The sequence below is a fragment of the Physella acuta genome, unplaced genomic scaffold (genome assembly GCF_028476545.2).
Source record: "Physella acuta isolate Inbredline_101_S28 unplaced genomic scaffold, ASM2847654v3 ptg001274l, whole genome shotgun sequence".
NCBI lineage: Eukaryota > Metazoa > Mollusca > Gastropoda > Physidae > Physella > Physella acuta.
Genome location: NW_026732789.1, coordinates 121464 through 142910, shown reverse-complemented (window position 1 = coordinate 142910; position 21447 = coordinate 121464). Strand labels below are relative to the sequence as shown.

The following is a 21447-nucleotide window of genomic DNA, read 5'->3' as shown; positions in this document are numbered from 1 at the left end:
ATAGCGTGTATCCGAAGCGTTAAAGTTTTTTTTTTACTTCAGCCTAAAATAAAAATAAAAGATAAAATAAAAAAACATTTCTACCCCCACTCGCGTCACATGTGTTTAAAAAAATAAAGTTGCCTTTCCAACCTGACGGTCAATGGGACAGGTAAAGTTAAGTTCACCTGACTCTTGGTATAAAATGGAATAGTTTGGTCAGCACTATGCCCTGCTGAGTGCTGTTCTCTTGCACAAGTCAGGTACTCATCAGAGCTGGGTGGGCTCAGTGTTGTTCTACTCGCACGAACCCGGGATTAGAATAGAGCCTGTTGGGTTAGCTAAAGTATGCTCTGCCACCCGATCGCACCGTCCCACGTTAATTGTGTTCATACAATTACATTTTTTCTTGTTTCTCGAAACTTTGAGAAAATCAAATTTATTTAAGCCAAGAAAAAAAACTTGATTAAACTTCGTCACCACATCCATTACTTTTTAAACCAAATCCCTGCAAGAAAAAAAAAAACAGCATCCTTCAGACTTAAAACGTCACCATTAATTTTCTTTACAAGACTTGCATATTTCTGGGTTTTTCTAAACCGGGCCTGGATGTCGTGATCCTTGCCAAACAAAACTAATCCTCCCCCCCCCCCGTGCCCCTGAATTCTAACTCAGACAGCATGCGTAACGCCCTGTTTCATCCGTTTCCTGCTCAGCGTATGAATCCTGGATTACCACTGCATTATTTAAACTATATCGAGTTTAGAGGCGAAAAGAAAATATTGAATAAACGAGTGGAGTAGCGTTTGATGGATTATTTCAAAATGTCGCGGAATTTGTCCGAGTTATGTCGCCGTGGCGGGGACGTTCATGTATCAAAGTCGGAGTGTCGAAGGATGTAAGGGGAGATTAGAGCATTACAAGGGGAAAGAACTCTAATTGCGGACGATGATGCATGTCAATACGAGAAGAGAGATAACTCTCCCATGATCTAGGGTTGTCGTTCGTGATTTCAGGGAATTGAAATATATCATGGAGTATTTGAATTAATGTTCAACCTATTTTACAGATAATATGTGTTTACTGCAGTGTTTGATGTATAAATCATTTTAATATTGTTTGCAAAATGTGTTAGGGCCTATACTCAAAAGATTTGTTTTAAGTGAATGCCTTTAAAAAAAAACAGTTGCATGTGTCTTTAGTCTTCATTGTTGTTGATAGAATGGACAAAGTAGAATGTAACCTTTCTATCACTGTTATAAGCGGCAGCAAATCTCGATAGTACTATCAATTAAGTGTGCGTTGTCGAATATTTACGCCAATAATTATTGAGTACTTTAAATGATATTTTGGTTTAATTTTTTTTCGACATAAAAATATTTGAATAAGCAATTAGATTTTTTTTAAAAACAGTTTCCTTAATGTTTTTAAAAAAAGGATCATTCATTCTTTCGTAAAAATTGTTTTTCTATTCTTTTGTTTCAGACGTCATTGTTGCCATTATCTGTCTAAACTTGATGATGACACAACCATCTATTTATTGTTACATCCTTTTAACCAGTAACTCCTCAGCTAAAAAAATAATCCCCTGAGCCTTGTTCCTCTTGTCTCTTTGCAACTATTCTATTCTAGAAATAGATCCAGGGAATCCCCAGTACATTTGAATAGATCTTTTTAAAACAAGACTACGGCTTTGTACATTTATTGGCTAAAAGCATTTAAATATATGGTCACCTTAGTGACGATAAACATTTGAAATAGAGAGTTCTAGAAAGCTTTTAACGTCAGCTGGCAAATGCGCACTTGGTAATTTAAATCTTGCGGATTAAGAGATAAATGTATATAGAAATTGCGTTTAAGTAATAATTATTGTTTGTAAAGTTTGATAGTGGTACAGGAGGTGTACATAATTTTAGGGCGTGGTTGGCGACATAATATACTAGTAGTATAGGCGGAGATCGGACACACGTTAAGAAAAGAAAAAGAAAACATCACAAAACATGCATTGGACTGGAATCCTCAGGGGAAAAGGAGGGTGGGCGGGCCAAGGAAAACATGGAAGAGAACGGTTGAGGAAGAGGCAAAAACAGCTGGGCTCTCACGGGCACAGATTAGATGGTTATGATGATGATAACATATACACTCCAAACTTTTGTGGTATTGGCGGACCTAAATATACACTCCAAGCACTAAAGGTTAGGGGCGTGGCTATCTAAACACTCTACACACTCTAGTGCTGTAGGCGGACCTAAAGGTTAGGGGCGTGGCTATCTAAACACTCTACACACTCTAGTGCTGTAGGCGGACCTAAAGGTTAGGGGCGTGGCTATCTAAACACTCTACACACTCTAGTGCTGTAGGCGGACCTAAAGATTAGGGGCGTGGCTATCTAAACACTCTACACACTCTAGTGCTGTAGGCGGACCTAAAGGTTTGGGGCGTGGCTATCTAAACACTCTACACACTCTAGTGCTGTAGGCGGACCTAAAGGTTAGGGGCGTGGCTATCTAAACACTCTACACACTCTAGTGCTGTAGGCGGACCTAAAGGTTAGGGGCGTGGCTATCTAAACACTCTACACACTCTAGTGCTGTAGGCGGACCTAAAGGTTAGGGGCGTGGCTATCTAAACACTCTACACACTCTAGTGCTGTAGGCGGACCTAAAGGTTAGGGGCGTGGCTATCTAAACACTCTACACACTCTAGCGTGTAGGCGGACCTATATTAGAGCCTATACTACCAGAGTTTCTTCCATGCATCTCTACCGCCCTCCCCCCCCCCCCCGCCCCCCCCCCCGTCCCGAACGAGATCAAATGTATATAGTAAACATATACTTTTAGTAGTGTCCGCCCCCCCCCCACCCCCAGAAAAATGTTTACCGCCCCCCCCCCCCCCCTCCAAAAAAAAATATCAAGTGCCCCCCCCCCCCCCCCCCCGAGGAAACAGTCTGGAAGAAACACTGTATACTACACTCTTGTAGTAGAGGCCGAACTAAAGTTTAGGGGCTTAGTGGTCTAAATACTTTTGGGATATAAGAGAACTTAAAGGGTAGAGACTTGACTGGCTACATACTTTGAAAAATCGTTTTAGGAATACTGTCAGTTTTTTCGTTCGGTTGCGTGTAGTGACAAGACGGCTCTGCAGTTTTACAAGATGATGACAGAAAACAAAATTAGAAAACACGAAATGCGTTTCATTGTAGAAGCGAAAAGATCTTAATAAAAAATAAACTAATTCGATTCTCAACGAAGGAACGGGATTACCTTATCAAATATACCGATCGATCTTTGTTTTATAACTTCAAGCACATAATCTTCTATGTGTTACTTGAAAACTTTAGCTTATGTTAACGTGTAACAGCTGTTTTGTTTTTTAAATGTTTGTATGGCTATGTCCTGTATGCGAAATACGGGTAATAATATACTAATAATTAAATGCACAATGCTTAATTTAACATATTGAGGCGTATACACGCACTGGTATATACATAATGGATTAAGATGGATAAAAGATCATGACCAAACAATGTATAACCGCGTGGCTAGAAAGCGATTTTGTATTGAGTGTAGCCAATAAACAGCCAAAGTTGCTTGTTTAGCTTTGGTAGAAATGTCTTTTGAAAACCAGTTGTAAGATAGGTAAGGTTAACACCGGCGTCTTCGGTGATTAAACTGAAGCGTATTAACTACGAACTTTTGATTTTGATAAAACGATGTGAGTTGTTGGGACAATGAGAGGGTTGAACCACTTGATACTACCATGTGAGAATACCACTACCATGTGAGAATACCACTACCATGTGAGAATACCACTACCATGTGAGAATACCACTACCATGTGAGAATACCACTACCATGTGAGAATACCACTACCATGTGAGAATACCACTACATTTTGAGAATGCCACTACCATGTGAAAATACCCCTACCATGTGAGAATACCAATACCTTTTGAGAATACCTCTACCTTTTGAGAATACCACTACCATGAGAGAATACCACTACCTTGTGAGAATACCACTACCATGTGAGAATACCACTACCATGTGAGAATACCACTACCATGTGAGAATACCACTACCATGTGAGAATACCACTACCATGTGAGAATACCACTACCTTGTGAGAATACCACTACCATGTGAGAATACCACTACCATGTGAGAATACCACTAACACGTGAGAATACCACTACCATGTGAGAATACCACTAACACGTGAGAATACCACTACCATGTGAGAATACCACTACCACGTGAGGATACCACTACAATGTGAGAATACCACTACCTTGTGAGAATACCACTACCATGTGAGAATACCACTACCATGTGAGAATACCACTACCATGTGAGAATACCACTACCACGTGAGAATACCACTACCATGACAGAATACCACTACCATTTGAGAATACCACTACCATATGAGACTACCACTAGCATGTGAGACTTTAAGGATGCGAAATAACAAAATCTCATCAATCACCGAAAACAGCTTTAAACCTAACTCACTTCTCAAAGAATTGTTTCTACAAGAAAATCGCGAAACTTTGACTATAACCAAGACAGCTTTTATTAACTTCCCCAACACTGAAATACTAAACCTAACCCGGATAAACTTTACAGCTCCTGTTGAGGCTTTTACGGTGCTGACTAAATTGTAAAACCTCTATGTGAGTCCTTCTTATGCTGATTACTGCTTTCAGGTCAATAAGCATTTTTGTGATGATGTCTGCATAATGATTCTGGCAACATAGTAGTGGCAGTCCTCAGTAAACTGTTGAGTGAGGGCCTTAGTCGAACTTAAACTGCGTCTGCTTGTATAAGGTCTTTTGTAGCAGGATGATCTGGGTCATATTGTTATACTGTAGAGGTAGTTGGTATCATGAACACAGAGATGGGGGGATGACATCACGGAGAGAAGTATCAAAACATCACGTAAAGCTGGGGGGTAACATCACGGAGAGAATGATCAAAACATCACGTAAAGGTGAGGGTAACATCACGGAGAGAAGGATCAAAACATCACGTAAAGCTGGGGGGTAACATCACGGAGAGAATGATCAAAACATCACGGAGAGGTGGGGGTGACATCACGGAGAGATGAATCAAAACATCACGGAGAGGTGGGGGGATGACATCACTGAGAGATGGATCAAAACATCACGAAGAGGTGAGGGATGACATCACGGAGAGGTGGGGGATGACATCACGGAGAGGTGGGGGTGTCATTACGGAGAGGTGGGGGTGTCATTACGGAGAGAAGGATCAAAACATCACGAAGAGGTGAGGGATGACATCACGGAGAGATGGATCAAAACATCACGTATAGGTGGATGATAACATATCCGACACGTGGATAATATCATGGAGAGGTGTATGATGACATCATGTAGACGTGGATGGTGACGTCACGAAGGGATCACAATCTGCTACGATGTGTGGGGTACTTAGCAGTTTTGTTTGAAATATATTCATGTGATTAATGTGGTCAACAAACTCATAACGTAATCATGAGGGCTGTCAACGCCTTTCACAGACAGAAATAATTTGTCATAGGCATTATTTTGACCAACCACATAATTAATATATTTAGTCAGTAATTAAACTCTCACGTGTGTACACACTGTCAATTTACTTTAATAATTTATAACCGACTAAAAATAAAACTTCAACATACTACTGAAAATAAGGACAAAGTTTATTTGTAAAAGGAAATTAAGGTTGTGTGCATAAAAGGAATTAAGATTCTCTACATAATTATGAGAAAAATGTAAGAAAAATCTAAGTTGTGGGACTCAAAATAATAAAAATTATTTTTTACTGTTGTAAACTGCTAATATAGATATAAGTTAAATCGATTTAGTTAAATAATGTTTTAAAATTTAAAAATACGAATCAAACGTGTAAAATTAAAACTTATTTTCTGAATATTCGCAACTAAAACTTGTGGGTTTTTTACAAACTTTTATTTAACTCACTTCCTCTGTCGTCAGTCTGTCTGTATATCTAGATCGAAACGTCCGAGCGAAATTGCAGGCACTTCTAACGGACAGATACGGTTCGTAATTGGTTGGTGGGTCAAGACATGAAGACAATGCATCGTCACATTAAATTTGACTTAATTGGATGCCTAATTAATAGTTATTAATAGTTATTTAAATAGTAGTCTATAATTTATTTTCTATTTTTTAGTGCATTAGTACATAAAAGCTTGTTATTAAAACGTTTTTTATGATTTGTTTTTTCCTCATATGTTAACATGTGTTATGACTGTCATCATATGACACACGTTAACTCATTAAATGAGTTTATACGATGTCCGGAAAAAACACGCTCGCGAAAAACACTCTTCTTCACGCACACACACAGTCGCAACGGTGTCCGGAAATAAACGCACGCGAAAAATACGAACAAAACACGCCCGCACACAGTGGCAACAGTGTCCGGAAAAACACGCACGCGAAAAACACGCACAGTCTCGTCCGCACATTGTCGTAAATGTGTCTCGGACTTGAAAGCACGCACTTTTTATATACTAGATGTGCCGGCCTGGCCTTGCACTGGTCTCTGTGAATTACCAAGGTTTCTTCCAGGCATCTCTAAGGGGGGGGGGGGGGGGCGGCGGCTGGCGGGGCTCCACCTTTCCCTCCCCCACACCCAGAGGAAAGTCTACCGCCCTTCGAACAAGAGGAATTTTATATAGAAAATATATTATTTTACCTTTGTCCTCCACCCCACCCCCCACCACTCTAAAATATCAAGTGTCCCCCCCCCCCCCCCGAGAAAAAATTCTGAAAGTAACACTGTGAATAACTTATCTGTAAAGGATCGTGCGTGTGTGTTTATTGAATAGCATATACCCGGAACTGTGTCCGCCCCCCACCCCCAAAAATATCAAGTCCCCCCCCCCGGAGAAAAAAAGTCTGGAAGAAACACTGTGCACCACAGCATGCATAATTTGAGGACTTTTGTAGATTTACAACAATAGCTTTTTCTCCCACTCTAAAGATGTATACATATTATACAGGATTTTTACAAGGTATGCACTCCATTTCTGACAACAAAGATTGTGTATAAATACATGGAAAGGAGGGGGGGGGCGGAGAAATCAGAGGGCCATCTTAATGTGCAAAAACACATGAGTTTAATCACAGGGGTGGGGATACAATTTTACCTGATGTTGGAACATGTAGGCTACTTGATAATAAGGGTGACTGCTTTAATATATACCTATCTGAATAAAAATTGCTATAGGCTACTACTACTTAAATTGCCATTTCTAGAAGAAAAAAAAGCTATAAGTGAAACATCTGTTTTTCAAAAAGAGAACGAATCAGGTTATGCGAGAAGCTTCCTAAAATATCAGTTATTAGAGATGGTTTAGTTCACACGCCTATTTACAAATTGTGTAGAATAAATTTTAAAATATATTTTTCTTTTATTTACACATTATTATCGTTTAATAGGCCTATATATTTTTAAATATTTTTTTATCCAAATGTTTTTCGGTTTTGTTTTTTGTGTGTATAGTCAAAGAACGAGGGATAAAAGTTTTAATTCCTGACGCTGTTACGTCCATTGAATAATTCAAATAGAGGAGTAAAGGCGAGGCGTTCAGTGGAGGTGAGAATGTGATCATGGTGAGGCGGAGTATGTGATCACGGTAAGGTGGAGTATGTGATCACGGTGAGGTGGAGTATGTGATTACCGTGAGTTTGAGTATGTGATCACGGTGAGGTGGAGTATGTGATCATGGTGAGGTGGAGTATGTGATCATGGTGAGGCGGAGTATGTGATCACGGTAAGGTGGAGTATGTGATCACGGTGAGGTGGAGTATGTGATCACAGTGAGGTGGAGTATGTAATCATGGTGAGGTGGGGTATGTGATTACCGTGAGTTTGAGTATGTGATCACAGTGAAGTGGAGTATGTGATCATGGTGAGGTGGAGTATGTGATCACGGTGAGGTGGAGTATGTGATTACCGTGAGTTTGAGTATGTGATCACGGTGAGGTGGAGTATGTGATCACAGTGAGGTGGAGTATGTTATTACAATGAGGTGGAGTATGTGATCATGGTGAGGTGGAGTATGTGATTACCGTGAGTTTGAGTATGTGATCACGGTGAGGTGGAGTATGTGATCACAGTGAAGTGGAGTATGTGATCATGGTGAGGTGGAGTATGTGATTACCGTGAGTTTGAGTATGTGATCACGGTGAGGTGGAGTATGTGATCACAGTGAGGTGGAGTATGTGATCATGGTGAGGTGGAGTATGTGATTACCGTGAGTTTGAGTATGTGATCACAGTGAAGTGGAGTATGTGATCATGGTGAGGTGGAGTATGTGATCACGGTGAGGTGGAGTATGTGATCATGGTGAGGTGGAGTATGTTATTACAATGAGGTGGAGTATGTGATCATGGTGAGGTGGAGTATGTGATTACCGTGAGTTTGAGTATGTGATCACGGTGAGGTGGAGTATGTGATCATGGTGAGGTGGAGTATGTGATCACAGTGAAGTGGAGTATGTGATCATGGTGAGGTGGAGTATGTGATCACAGTGAAGTGGAGTATGTGATCATGGTGAGGTGGAGTATGTGATTACGGTGAGGTGGAGTATGTGATCATGGTGAGGTGGAGTATGTGGTTATGGTGAGGTGGAGTATGATACCATGGTAAGGTGGAGTAAGTGATCACGGTGAGGTGGAGTATGTGATCACGGTGAGGTGGAGTATGTGGTTATGGTGAGGTGGAGTATGATACCATGGTAAGGTGGAGTATGTGATTACCGTGAGTTTGAGTATGTGATCACGGTGAGGTGGAGTATGTGATCACGGTGAGGTGGAGTATGTGATCATGGTGAGGTGGAGTATGTGGTTATGGTGAGGTGGAGTATGATACCATGGTAAGGTGGAGTATGTGATCACGGTGAGGTGGAGTATGTGATCACGGTGAGGTGGAGTATGTGATCATGGTGAGGTGGAGTATGTGGTCATGGTGAGGTGGAGTATGATACCATGGTAAGGTGGAGTATGTGATTATGGTGAGGTGGAGTATGTGATCATGGTGAGGTGGAGTATGTGATAACTGTGAGGTGGAGTATGTGATCACGGTGAGGTGGAGTATGTGATCATGGTGAGGTGGAGTATGTGATCATGGTGAGGTGGAGTATGTGGTCATGGTGAGGTGGAGTATGATAACATGGTAAGGTGGAGTATGTGATTATGGTGAGGTGGAGTATGTGATCATGGTGAGGTGGAGTATGTGATAACTGTGAGGTGGAGTATGTGATCACGGTGAGGTGGAGTATGTGATCATGGTAAGGTGGAGAACAGAAACAAGGAAAAAAAACTTTTTTGGCATTGACTCAAAAGGCATTTTGGTAAGTTATCTCATAGTGAAAGAAAATCATTAGGACTGTGAACGTTTTTCACAGACACAAGATTATTTGTCTTGACAAACAACAGAATTATTTTTTGTCAGTAAATAAAAATTAATAATAAAAATTAATTAATTAATTTATGAACTTATTTTCAGGAAAAAACAAAACTTTCTGTGAAGTAACAATTAACAGACTAACATAAAACCTCAACACAATGTTAAAAATAATGACCAGATGTATTTGTAAAAGGAATAAGAATGTGTACATTTATGAAATATGTAAGAAAATCTGAGCACTGAATTTCTAAATATTTTAATTTATCATTTACTATCAAGAGATTATTATAAACTGATCATTCTTAGAATTAGTTGAATTGAATAAGTAAAAGAATTTTATTAAGTAAAATAAGCAAAGCTAAATAAACAACTGTGTAAAATTTAGCCGCATTTTCAAGGTCTTCAAAACTAAAATTTGTGTAATTGTAATACACAAAAAAATGAGAATTCCACAAAAAAATAACAGCAATCTCATGTACATTTAAATCAATACCACATTCATCAAATCATTTTTTAAAAGAACTAATGTAAGAGATTTTTATATGGCATCCTCAGTCCATCAAATTTACAGAAAAATATTTAGTAAACGATCATTTAAACTATTCACAAAAATAAATTATCAAAAACAAAGATTTTTAAATTATTATCAAAAATATAAATTCTAAAATTATTATTAAATATTTTAAATATGACAAAAATCTCTAAAACAGGATATATGAAACATCTATATATTATATTAAAGATTATATATAAGAAGCATAGTTTCAAAAAACTCCCAGTCTGGGTCTATCAAAAGTTTGGAAATCTATTTGAAATTGCGGTTCATGAATGAATTGTTTCAAAAGATACCTAATATTTGTGTTTATTTTGTTTTATTATAGTACATTGTCTTTACAAACATTTTATTAATGTAAAGAGTAAATGTTGTAAATAGCAGAAAAAAATTGACTTTCAGTTGCTGAAGTTAAAAATAATTTTAAAATATAGAAAACTGGAGGAAAATTCTTTTCTTAAGAATTGAAATCTTGACAGAAAAATAATAAAATCAATATTCTATAACAGAAGTGTAAAAAAGTTGTTAGATTTTTAAATACCTTTTGGTTCAAAGTAATCCAAAGAAATCCTAGTAAAGATTTATAACACAGTGGAAGATTCAGATTTTTAGATTACAGGGCTAAATAAAAACTATTTGAATACACAAAAGAGTTATACAAAAAAAGCAGAGATTACTGTCTATTTATAGCTTCTTGAGGTGGAATTTCGCCCATTATTACACAGAAACATAGGCTTCTACAAAATTCATTGCTTCTACAAAAATCATATTTACAAAAATACAAAAAATTTTGGCAGTGGGGATATGAAAATAAAGTTCTGACTTTGTGGATAATACTAAAGAAAAATACTTTAGAAAAATTTTTTTGACTTATTTAATACAAATAAATATATAATTTTTAAAAAATCACCTCAAGTCATAAAGAAAATGGATTGAGTAAATATATAGCAGTATGTAAATACTAAAATGCTAATAAATAAATATATAATATATGGATGGATAAATTAAAAAATAAGTACATGTTCCAAGTACTCTAACACATTTATAAGTCTATGTTAGTCAGACTGAAATAATCACAAAGCATAAATGCAAAAAATGACCATAAAGATGTAATTTAAGTAAACCGTACATCAAATAAAAATATAAAATACTTGAAATAAAAATGTTTGAAACATTTGTTAATACTAAAATGTTAATTTGAAATATCTTTCACTTGGTATTTTTTAAACTAGACATTTTTAAATGTCGACAATTCCACATTTGTACAGAAAGGCCAATTTATGTTTGAGCAATGGTTTCATAGTTCTTGTAACAGCTGACTTTGGAGAATTTCTTCTTGTAACACCCAACTTGGAACACTTTCACTTGCATCATCCGACTCTGGAACTGTGATCTGCTAGCCAGATTTCTAGAAGTCCTTTACGATGTCAAAAAAGTATCACCGCTGTAAAAAAATTTAAAATATTTTTTTAAATGCCTATTTTTAAAAAGCTTTCAAAATCAAACTAACAAAAATAAATGTAAGATTCAAACCAAATAACCTATATAACTGGAAATAATTTTTTTTTAAATAATGTAACACTAAAATATAAGAAAATTTTCAATAAATTTCAAATAAATAAAAATACAATCAGCTGGTTAATATTTTATTTTTTTGTTTTATTCATACATTTAAACATATTAATAGTATTTATTATTCAAGAGGCATGAATATATAATGCTGCATCTAATTATTCAATAATTTATAACTATTAATTTAATATTATTAAATAATTATTAATTAAATTGTACACAATAAAATAAAAGGGAATTTAGTAGAGTAAGGAAATAAATTCCTTGTAATTCTAGTACACTGTGATCTAGCACTCTAATATACGAATATTAAAAAACTCCAAAAGTGGATTAAAAAAAATTGTAATAAAGTTTCAATATATACTAATTTAAAATCCCAAATAAAATATCTGAATTTTTTCTGGAAGTCAAAACTATTTTTGGCACGCTAAGTTATTATGAATCTGCTACCAAAACAAAGCAAAGTAGATAGGTCAGAACTAAGGCAAACAAGTGAGACTTTATAAAACTAAAATCTCCAGAGGACCAATCAGATACAGTGTGTGTGTTTGATAGATATTTGTAACGTAATAATGTATGCTATCTTCTCTTCCTACTTTTGATAATGAAAACAACTAAAAATAATGTTTTCATTTACTTCACAGTCAATTATATAGTTCTTTGACAAATAGAATAATCTAAATCAGAGACTTATTTTAGTCTGAAAGTTGACCAACCAGCGCTACTTTATTTTGAACTGAGTTTTTGCACAATACCTCATGACACTACTTAATTTGAAAATATTCTACCTCAAAAGTGAAGGTGCTTTTTTAAGATCCCTTACATTAACAGTGTTGTACTCTGCTTCCTCCCCCCCCCCCCCCCCTACACACATTATTATGTGTCCAATGCCATCAAATAAAACCTATACATTATTTACAAAAAAATAGTTGGAGATATTAAATGCACAGACTTTACGTCACTGTGCACCATTAAATATTAAATATTCTCTTTGGAAATTTTGATTTTCATTATATTGAATCTTAAGTGTTACAAACAAATTTTAGACCTTTTAAAACAAAATATAAAATAATATAAAAATATACTTTAGCTAAGGCAATTAAACTTGTATATATATAATCAAGTAATAATTGTAATTATTGTTGTGTTTAGATGTCATTGTTAAACAGTTTTCCAAATCTAAACCTTTTTGCTTTCTTGTCTGTCATACGGTGAATAGTTTTCTGTGAATAGACAAAAGACATTACAAAATAGTTGCATTAAAAGACAAAAGACATTACAAAATAGTTGCATTAAAAGACAAAAGACATTACAAAATAGTTGCATTAAAAGACAAAAGACATTACAAAATAGTTGCATTATAAGACAAAAGACATTACAAAATAGTTGCATCATTAGGCAATGGACCTTAAGTTGCATTAAATAGAAAATATTTTTTTTAAATTGCATTAATATGATAAATTATAAATGCTAAAACAATACCTGTTTTGTAAATATATTTCAGATTAAGCATGAATATAATTGTCAAGTACAGTAATTTCTTTCTTTAATGAGAAAATAGGGAGTGGGAAACTTATTTATAGTATCTCATATTAATTTTGAGAAGTGCTTATACTGTCTCATGGTAAGGAAATACATTTTCTTCTCAAAGATGATGTACATTTAGCTTCTAATTATAGGCATACATATTTTTAGAATTTCTAAACAGATGCTGCAAATTTATTATTTGTTTTAAGTGCTGTATAACAGAATCTAGCGTATGGCAGCTTTTAGAGTAGGTTTTAAGCTGGTTTATTGTGCAAATGGCATTAACAATATAATTTTTTAACACATGATATCTTAGTTAGGGTTAGGGGGTTATTATGTTTAATGGTTAGGGATTACGTTTAGGGTTTAGAGCTCGGGTTTATCTAAGATTGCAGTATTAAAGACTTTAATCAGAGCTAATAATAAGAATTTGAACTGACCATTGAAATAAGCAACTTTTGTAGCATCTAAAAGTTACGAAGGCGTTATTTTATTTAATCTCAGACTTTATTTGTTAGGGCGGAGGTAATACAAAATGTACTTATTTCTGCTCAACAGAATTTACTTCCTTAGTGCCTTGCATATTTCCTCTATTGTAGGCAGCAATAAGTAAGCACTACCCCAATTTTGAAAATTAGTGGCAAAAATTGACCATTCAAATATTATAATTTCACAACAAAAAAGTTGACATTTTAACTACATTCCTTTGCTTGGGCAAGTGATATATCCTTAATTGCGTGTATAAATGTAAACAAAAAAATTCAGCCTAAATATATTATTGTTTAGCTCAGGTTACCTTGAGCAGTGCCTAAATATATTATTTTGTTCAGCTTACTTTGAGCAGTGAAGTAAAAGAAATGTTTTATTCAGCTTAAATTTGAGCAGTATCTAAATCTATTATTTTTTTATTCAGCTTATTTTGAACACTGAGGTAAAAGAAATGTTTTATTAAGCTTACTCTGAGCAGTATCTAAATCTATTACTGTTTGTATTCAGCCTACTTTGAACACTGAGGTAAAAGAAATGTTTTATCCAGCTTACTTGCAACTGTAACTTGTTCATGAAAAACACTTCCTTCCAGCCTCGTTTGTCTGTTAGCATCAACAGCTCTTGTGTGATGGGTGCAGTTGAATGGTCCATATAAATCTTAGACCACACCGTGTCAGAGGAACACAGCTACCAGATAAATATGATGGAATATGGTCATTAGTTATCTAATACATTCATACAGTTTTAGCAAGATTAATAACAACATTTTAACCCCTAGTGTTGAATATAGGGTTACAGGTATCATTGATTGTAAAAAAAAACAAAAAGCTCTACAATTCAGAGATGTCAGTTGGTTCAGTGGCACACGATGACGTAACTGAGGGTGTCACCCCCTCCAATAATTTAGCTTTTTCATTTTGGTGTTGCCCCTCTTCTCTATCTATGTTATTATTACAGTGTTTTGACTGTAAATTTTACAATTTTTTTTTTAATTAGGGTGACCCCCCCCCCTTAATGGGGTCACAAATGGGCATCAGAAAGTACTATGGAGAGGTGTGGTTGCATCCCTAAGCTCAAAAAGAGGTCCATGGGATTATGGAGGATTTTTGTTTTAAATTCTCAAAAATTTAAAAGTATTTTACCTGACACTTTAAAATGTGGCAACTTTATTTGCTTTATTCAAAGATGCCATTTACTTTGCAAACAAGTTAGAACTAATTGCATTGTAAATTAACAGGAAATACATTGGCATAATGATTATAACGGCAATGCTATAGGTGTTGTTCCCTGCAAATTAATATTTGGGCAAAAAAAATTTTTAAATCAAATTATCCGAATTTTTAAAAATTTTGCCTAGAAATATCCCTATAAATAACCATTTTATCAGAATTGTCTGCAAACTTAGACTATGCTCCATGAAAAAGAATAGGGTCAATCAAGAGTTATGGTAATGCATGGTCAGACAGTAGATCACAAAGATCCTAACCCTGGATCAGGAAATTAAAGACACCATAATAAACCTCCTAAGTTAACTTGTTTACCATGGTCGATTTTTACCAAATACAAAATACTTTACAGTTTCAACACAAGGGTAAAACCAAAGCATGTGTGTCAAAATTGTAAATTATGGAGAAAATTTTTTCTAGCCCTGGCTAAGGTCAGAAGGGAAGCTAGTCTAAGTATAACTCAATTTCCTTTTCAAACCTGATGATCTATGGGGCAAGTGAAGTAGTGTTCACCTGTTTCTGTGATCTCAGGATAAAGTAGTCAGTACTACGCCCAGCTGCCCTTACTTTCCTTAACATGAATCAGGTACACTTCAGAGCTATGAGGACTCAGGTACATTCTACGGACGAACCCAGATTTGAGCTCGAGATTTTGGAGGTAGCAGTCATGTGCTCTACTATTCAACCATGCCATCTTAGTGATAAGGAGTTACTGTTTATGTACCTCTCTAAACATTCTGTTAACTTGTCCCAACTTAGAAACAGCTGTCAAGTCAAGATTGAAGATGATTCTTAAAAGAACCTTCCTTGGGAGCCTGTTGAGGCAGTCAATGTGGCCGAGGATGAGTCTGTCAACAAAATGCAACTCATGCTCCCCAAGGGTCCTCGCTATTTCACCTGCAAGGATAAAAACATAGCCATGTTCATTATAATTGAAGTACTTTTTAAAACAAATGAAATATTTCAGATAAATTATTGTTCAATTGATACTAGCCTTAAATGTTTTATATAAAAATAAATTTTAAAGATTTTTGTTTTTGTTTTAAACATTCAAAATTGATTTGAGTTAACTACAACCATATTCATAGTAATGCTAGAATTTAAACATGGCATGCATTATTATACATTTAACTACTTAACTAATATGTGGTTTTGGCTAGTCAACAGATAATAATATTACTGATTGTTTTAATTTTTTAAGTTTTCTTTTCTTGTTACATTGAGTGAAGTAAAATACCCTTTGAGACCAACAGGATTGAGCTCATCAGTTTCTTTGACTTTAGATATCTGTCTGAGAAATGTGGTCAGCATTATGACAATCCACTACCCCCCCCCCCTCCCTCCAAATTGAGTTAATGTGCCCATCAGAGTTAAAGGTAATCTGGGACTTCCTGTAAAGACTCAAGACTTATGGCAGTCATGTTCCTTTCAATCTGATGACATCATCATTCCTGTGGACCCCTTGTCGAGCTTATGGACACGGCCCAACTGACAACTTATCACAGAAAGATGCTGCTTAGTTAAATACCTCTCATTCTTGTATCATCAGGGAATTCATCGTAAGTGCATTTCATGTCGGTTGGTTGTTGGTTCGCATCTGCTCTTGTAGGAGGAATTATTCTCCAAATTCTGAAATGGATCTTCATAAAAAACAAAAGTAATGTTTTTTATGAATATTTTTTTTTTTTTAAATTGAATGGTTCAAAAGAATGTGGGGGAAAATGTACAAAAAAAAATTGAAGTTTCTTATTCTATGAGATTTATTTTAAAATTTGTGAGATATAAAATAATGATTCTGTGGTGGAGGGTACTCAAGTGCTGCTAAACTATGCGATGTTCTTCAACAGCTTTAGTTAATCTAATACAGTGTATTTTGTGAGTGTTATTGCTGTGATATTTTAGTCAATTCAGGGCTAAACACAACAATTCTTGTAAATAAATTACTAGCTTATTCACAGGAGTAGAAATATTAATCTTTATTTGAAAATTTGCAAAACATTTCAGTTTTTTTTAAAATTAAACCAAGGGACTATAGGGTAATTTTGTCTAATCAGCAATTTATAATAAGGTAATTAAATAAGAAAAATAGTTGAAATTTGGCTTGACACCGTTTGTTTTCAATTAAATAAATGTGATAATATTATCTATAAAAAGACTAAATATTTTGAAAATTACTGAAGGAAAATAGTTCTCTCTCTTTTATGTTTACTTATCTTCTTGTATTCCATATAAATAAACTCTTTATTGTTTATATTACTCAAATACATGGTCTTAGAAATAACTTAATAATAAATATGCTAGTGGCTATAACTAGTTCTTATAGGATTAGGTATGATTTAGTAATAGTATGATTTAGCATTGTGTTGAATTATCAGGACTGTTGTTCTGCTTATACATAAGAACAATCATTTTGCAATTTATTGCAAATTCTTTATCTAGCTGATTTCCACTCCTGTAAAACGACAGGATGTATATTGTGAGTAAGGTGCAAATACTATAGGTCATTTGACATTTTTGTCTTGCATCTTACTCCCACCCGATATTTACCCTGGGTGTGGGTAAAATGCAAAGATATCTGCAAAAATTACTGACTTCGAGCCATTGGATGAAAGGTGTAGTAGTGCATAAAAGACAGACATACACACACAGATTGCTTTTTATATATATAGATTTCTTAATAAAAAAATAAACTACACTTTTTAAATTGTTTACTAATACTTCTACGCTTTCTATGAGTACAACAATACAAAGTGTAAAAGATCGGAAGGTATTGGCCTTACATTGAAAATGTGGTTTAATATTTCTCCCACTGACAAGACTATATACTATATGAACCCACAGTGACCCCAAGCGCTTTTGTCTTACTGCTCTTGCTTAGGTTATGACCTATGTTCAAGTTTTTGTATGCACTGACTGTGACCATTCAAACTGCTGGATTTTTCTCGCGCAGACAAAACTTGAGCTGGCCAGAAGCGGGCGACAATGTTTAGAATTTCAAATACCCCACAGACTAGATCTCTTTATTTCATCTCGCAATTAATCAAACGCCTCACCATTTCATATCTCACAATTTACCAACACCCCCTTTCCTCCCTGATCAAAGCAATGACATGTAATAGATGTCAAGCCTCTTTGTTGGTATGCTTATGTCTGATGTTCATATGTATCATCATCATGAGGGCAAAAAGTCACTCACTCATTTCAGCATATGCCAAACTAGTATAAAATATTACTAGATCTAGATCTATATTCTCTTAGGGCTTATTAGGCTATAATTAGGACATTACTAATTTTAGTAATTTACTATCTATGATTACGGCCTAGAGAAAATAATATAAGGTAATCTATCGTTTTAGGTACGTAAAATCAGCAGAGGCTAGTAATGTGAAAAAAAACTGACTCATTACATTTTAGTTTAGTAATTTTTTCACATTTTTAGGAGGATTTATGTTTTGAAAGTTACAAAAATGTTTCAAAGTTTCATTCAGGTACCTGTTTTTAAGCAATTAAATTAAAACTTTTCAGTAATAAAGAAAGACTAGCTATATTTTCATCAGATGCAACTAAGCTTATTTACTTTAGCAGCCATCTTGCTTAAATTCTTTTTGGTAACATTTTAGCCGGAGATTTAGGAGAAACCTCTCTAATTTACAGATGGCCACTGTTTGAATAGCAAATCTTGGTCGCAAACACTGCCGTTTAGTTGACCTATATAATATATATTGATAATATAATTATAATGATTATAATATGATAGGTCATATTTACTATTTTGCTTTTGGCTTATTATTCAGTTATCTATTAAATTTATTATATTTAACACAAATATATCAAAATATACTTGTATTAAAGCCATAACAATGAGGCAACTTTCTTTCACATTTCTAGCCTTGGCTGATTCTACGCACCTAAATTCTAAAACGATAGATTAGGCCTACCTAAAATTAAAATAATATAGTAGGCCTAGGGCCTACTCTGCCTAGGGTAATAAATATTTAATTTTATTGTGAGTGTTTCTTGTAATAAATACTTCGAAGTGACTACGCGTCTCGCAGGTTGGATTTGCCATCTTGTGATTGAAAATGCTTACTTTTTCCTTTTCCAACACATCCGGTGTGGTTGAGTCAACAGTGTGCCGGCTGTAGACTGTTCAAACCCTGGATTAGCACGACCAATACTAGTTTCTTTTATAAATTTTATTTTTTTCATATTGAAAACATGACGTGTGATTCTTTTTTTTTAAATAAAATTTCCAAACATCGTCACTGGCGTGATTGCTTGCTTATGTTTACTATCACGTCAGTGAAAAATCCCACCACGGCCCACGCTGGCGGGGTCACTGTGAATTCAGCAGGCCTAAAGCCTAAAGCATATGTCATAGAGTGAAAACCAGTTCACGAGATCGTCTGGGTCTTCACTTCTCTCCCCCCCCTTCCCCCTTAAGCAAATTGAAAGTTTTTTAAGTTCACATAGGATTAATATTAATAATATAGACTTAGATCTACTATCATGCATGCTAGATAGCTGGAAAAACTATTTACTAAAGGGCAGTGTGATTTAATTTATCTAGATTGCTGCTAGATCTAGGACTATCATCTGACCCACTACTGACACTGTACTGTTTTTTTTACAAATACTAGACTAGATCTAGTAACTAGACTAGATCTAGATTATTAGGTGTTGAAATAATTAATAATTATTATAGGTAATCTATCGTTTTGGGTACGTAAAATCGCCCGCGGCTATTAATGTACGAAAACGTTACCTCATTGTCAAGGCTTTAATAGAAGTTTATTGTCATATGTTTGTGTCAAATATTATAGATAAATGAATAATAAACCTAAATCAATGGCTAAATATATCGATATAGGCCAGAAATTAACTTTAAACAGCAGTGTCTGAGAGCAAGATTTGCTATATAAACAGCAGCCATTTGTAAAATAGAGTGACTTCCCCCTGAATCTCGTGCTAAAAGCTTATAAAAATAAAACTTAAACAAGATGGCTGCTATAGTAAATGAGCATGGTTGCATCTGTTGGAAACATCGCTAGTCTTCATTTATTACGGAAAAGTTTTAATTCAATTGTTTAAAAACAGGTACATAAATGAAACAAGGAAACATTTTTATATTTTAAAAAACATAAATCCTCAACATGTGAAATAATTATTAAAATTTAAGGAGTCACCTGGTTTTCACATTACAAGTCGCGGGCGATTTTACGTACCCAAAACGATAGATTACCCTATTATTATAATACACTTAAACTAGACCTAAGATCTAGATCTAGATCTATGTCAACATTAAATTGCTAACACGAAAAAAAATCGGGCAGTCTATTTATTTAGATCGCGTGCCACCAAGGTAGAGGATTCAGCGTAACGCGGAACGAACCGCGCAAATGCGGCCTAGGCCTAGGGCCTAAAAATTTAGATCTAAAAATACTTTACCATTTCTGGAGTAATAAATAACTGTAAAAAATCTTTAGATGGTGCGGGTGCAACGTCTGTTACTTGATAAAGTGATCCATCCTGAGCCATCCACGGTGCGCATTTTGCTTTCCAGCCAGTTAAGTCTAATTTCATACTCAACTGGCTGGATTTCATACTCTGTCTAGACGACATTTTGAAGCTGTACCGTCACCATCCCAACGACCTTCACCTCGCTCGTGAACTTCCGATCAGAAAATCCTTAAAGTTAAATTCACTAGCGGCTAGAATCTAGACGAGATCTATTATGTGTGTGTATATATGATGTTTCTTTAACATGATCTGTTTTAAACATAATTAATTGTAAGGTCGTTTAGGGAGGGGGTAGTTTATTGAAATGTAATGCAATATATAGCTAAAAGGCTAAAAGCTTAAGGGTGGGGGGGGGGGGGTTACAGAAAATGTGACAACCACAGATTTGTACCCCCAGATATTTTGCTCCTGTGGAAAGGGTGATTTTGAAACTTCAGTAATAAACGGCTAATATAAGAATGGTTAATGCTTATTAGATCTAGCTTATATTTAAATTTGATATTTTTCTTCTCCTCCACCAGCTTCGCCCGTTCGTTCCCCAGCCCGAGTAATGTTTGAAAGAAACACGCATTACGGTGTATTTTTAGTGTGGTCAGCACTGTGCGCAACTGCCTTTATTTTCCTCAACGTAAGTCAGGTACCCATCAGAGCTGGGTGGACTTAAGGAAGTGTTTCTTTCAGTCCTTTTTCTCCGGCCACTTGAGACTTCAGGGTTCGATGGACTTGAATTTCCGGTGGGGGATGGTAGACACTGGATAAAGTATAATATATTTTCTATAAAAATTGTATATTTTGTCGTTCGAGTGGGGTGGGCGGTTGATGAGGGGGGGGGGGCACTGAAATTAAAATAAAGCGATGATCCTACCGTCATGAGGTAGAATTATCAATAAAATCAGCATCAAAATGTGGCAATTTAAGACACTTATTTTTTTTTTATATTAATATACAAATAAGAATTGAAGCCAGTATAAACTATTAATGTATTATTTAAATTTCAAGACTCGTGTTTTATACTGAGATACATAATTTTTTTTAGAAATCTAGATCTATTATTTTTAGTGTTTACTAGATCTATAATTGTTTCAGAAAATAGTTTAGACCTTTTCCCCCTTAAAAATCAGACATAGCTCTGTGTTAT

The 21447-nt window shown here is 35.2% G+C and overlaps 1 protein-coding gene across 2 annotated transcripts; it reads right to left on the bottom strand.

Moving 5' to 3' along the window:
- Positions 1-9605: 9605 nt before the first annotated feature.
- LOC131957876 (F-box only protein 36) lies at positions 9606-20450 on the bottom strand. Of its 2 annotated transcripts, XM_059322687.1 has the most exons (6): positions 20238-20450; positions 16318-16429; positions 15514-15686; positions 14116-14250; positions 12733-12770; positions 9606-11419 (listed from the first exon to the last, which is right to left on the bottom strand). In XM_059322687.1, exons 1-6 carry the CDS (start codon positions 20409-20411, stop codon positions 11395-11397), a joined length of 657 nt encoding a protein of 218 aa, XP_059178670.1. In that variant the 5' UTR covers positions 20412-20450; the 3' UTR covers positions 9606-11394. The 2 variants fall into 2 exon arrangements, with proteins under 2 accessions (XP_059178670.1, XP_059178669.1); XM_059322686.1 differs by lacking the exon at positions 9606-11419 and having other exon boundaries at positions 12508-12770.
- Between the last annotated feature and the right edge of the window lie 997 nt (positions 20451-21447).

Excerpts from the sequence above, each read along its gene's own strand:
- LOC131957876 (XM_059322686.1), bottom strand. The coding sequence starts at position 20,411 with ATGTCGTCTAGACAGAGTATGAAATCCAGCCAGTTGAGTATGAAATTA. Across the intron at positions 16,430-20,237 it reads TATTTATTACTCCAGAAATG|ATCCATTTCAGAATTTGGAG; the intron begins GTAAAGTATTTT and ends TTTTTTATGAAG. Across the intron at positions 12,771-14,115 it reads TGAACAAGTTACAGTTGCAA|AAAACTATTCACCGTATGAC; the intron begins GTAAGCTGGATA and ends GTCTATTCACAG.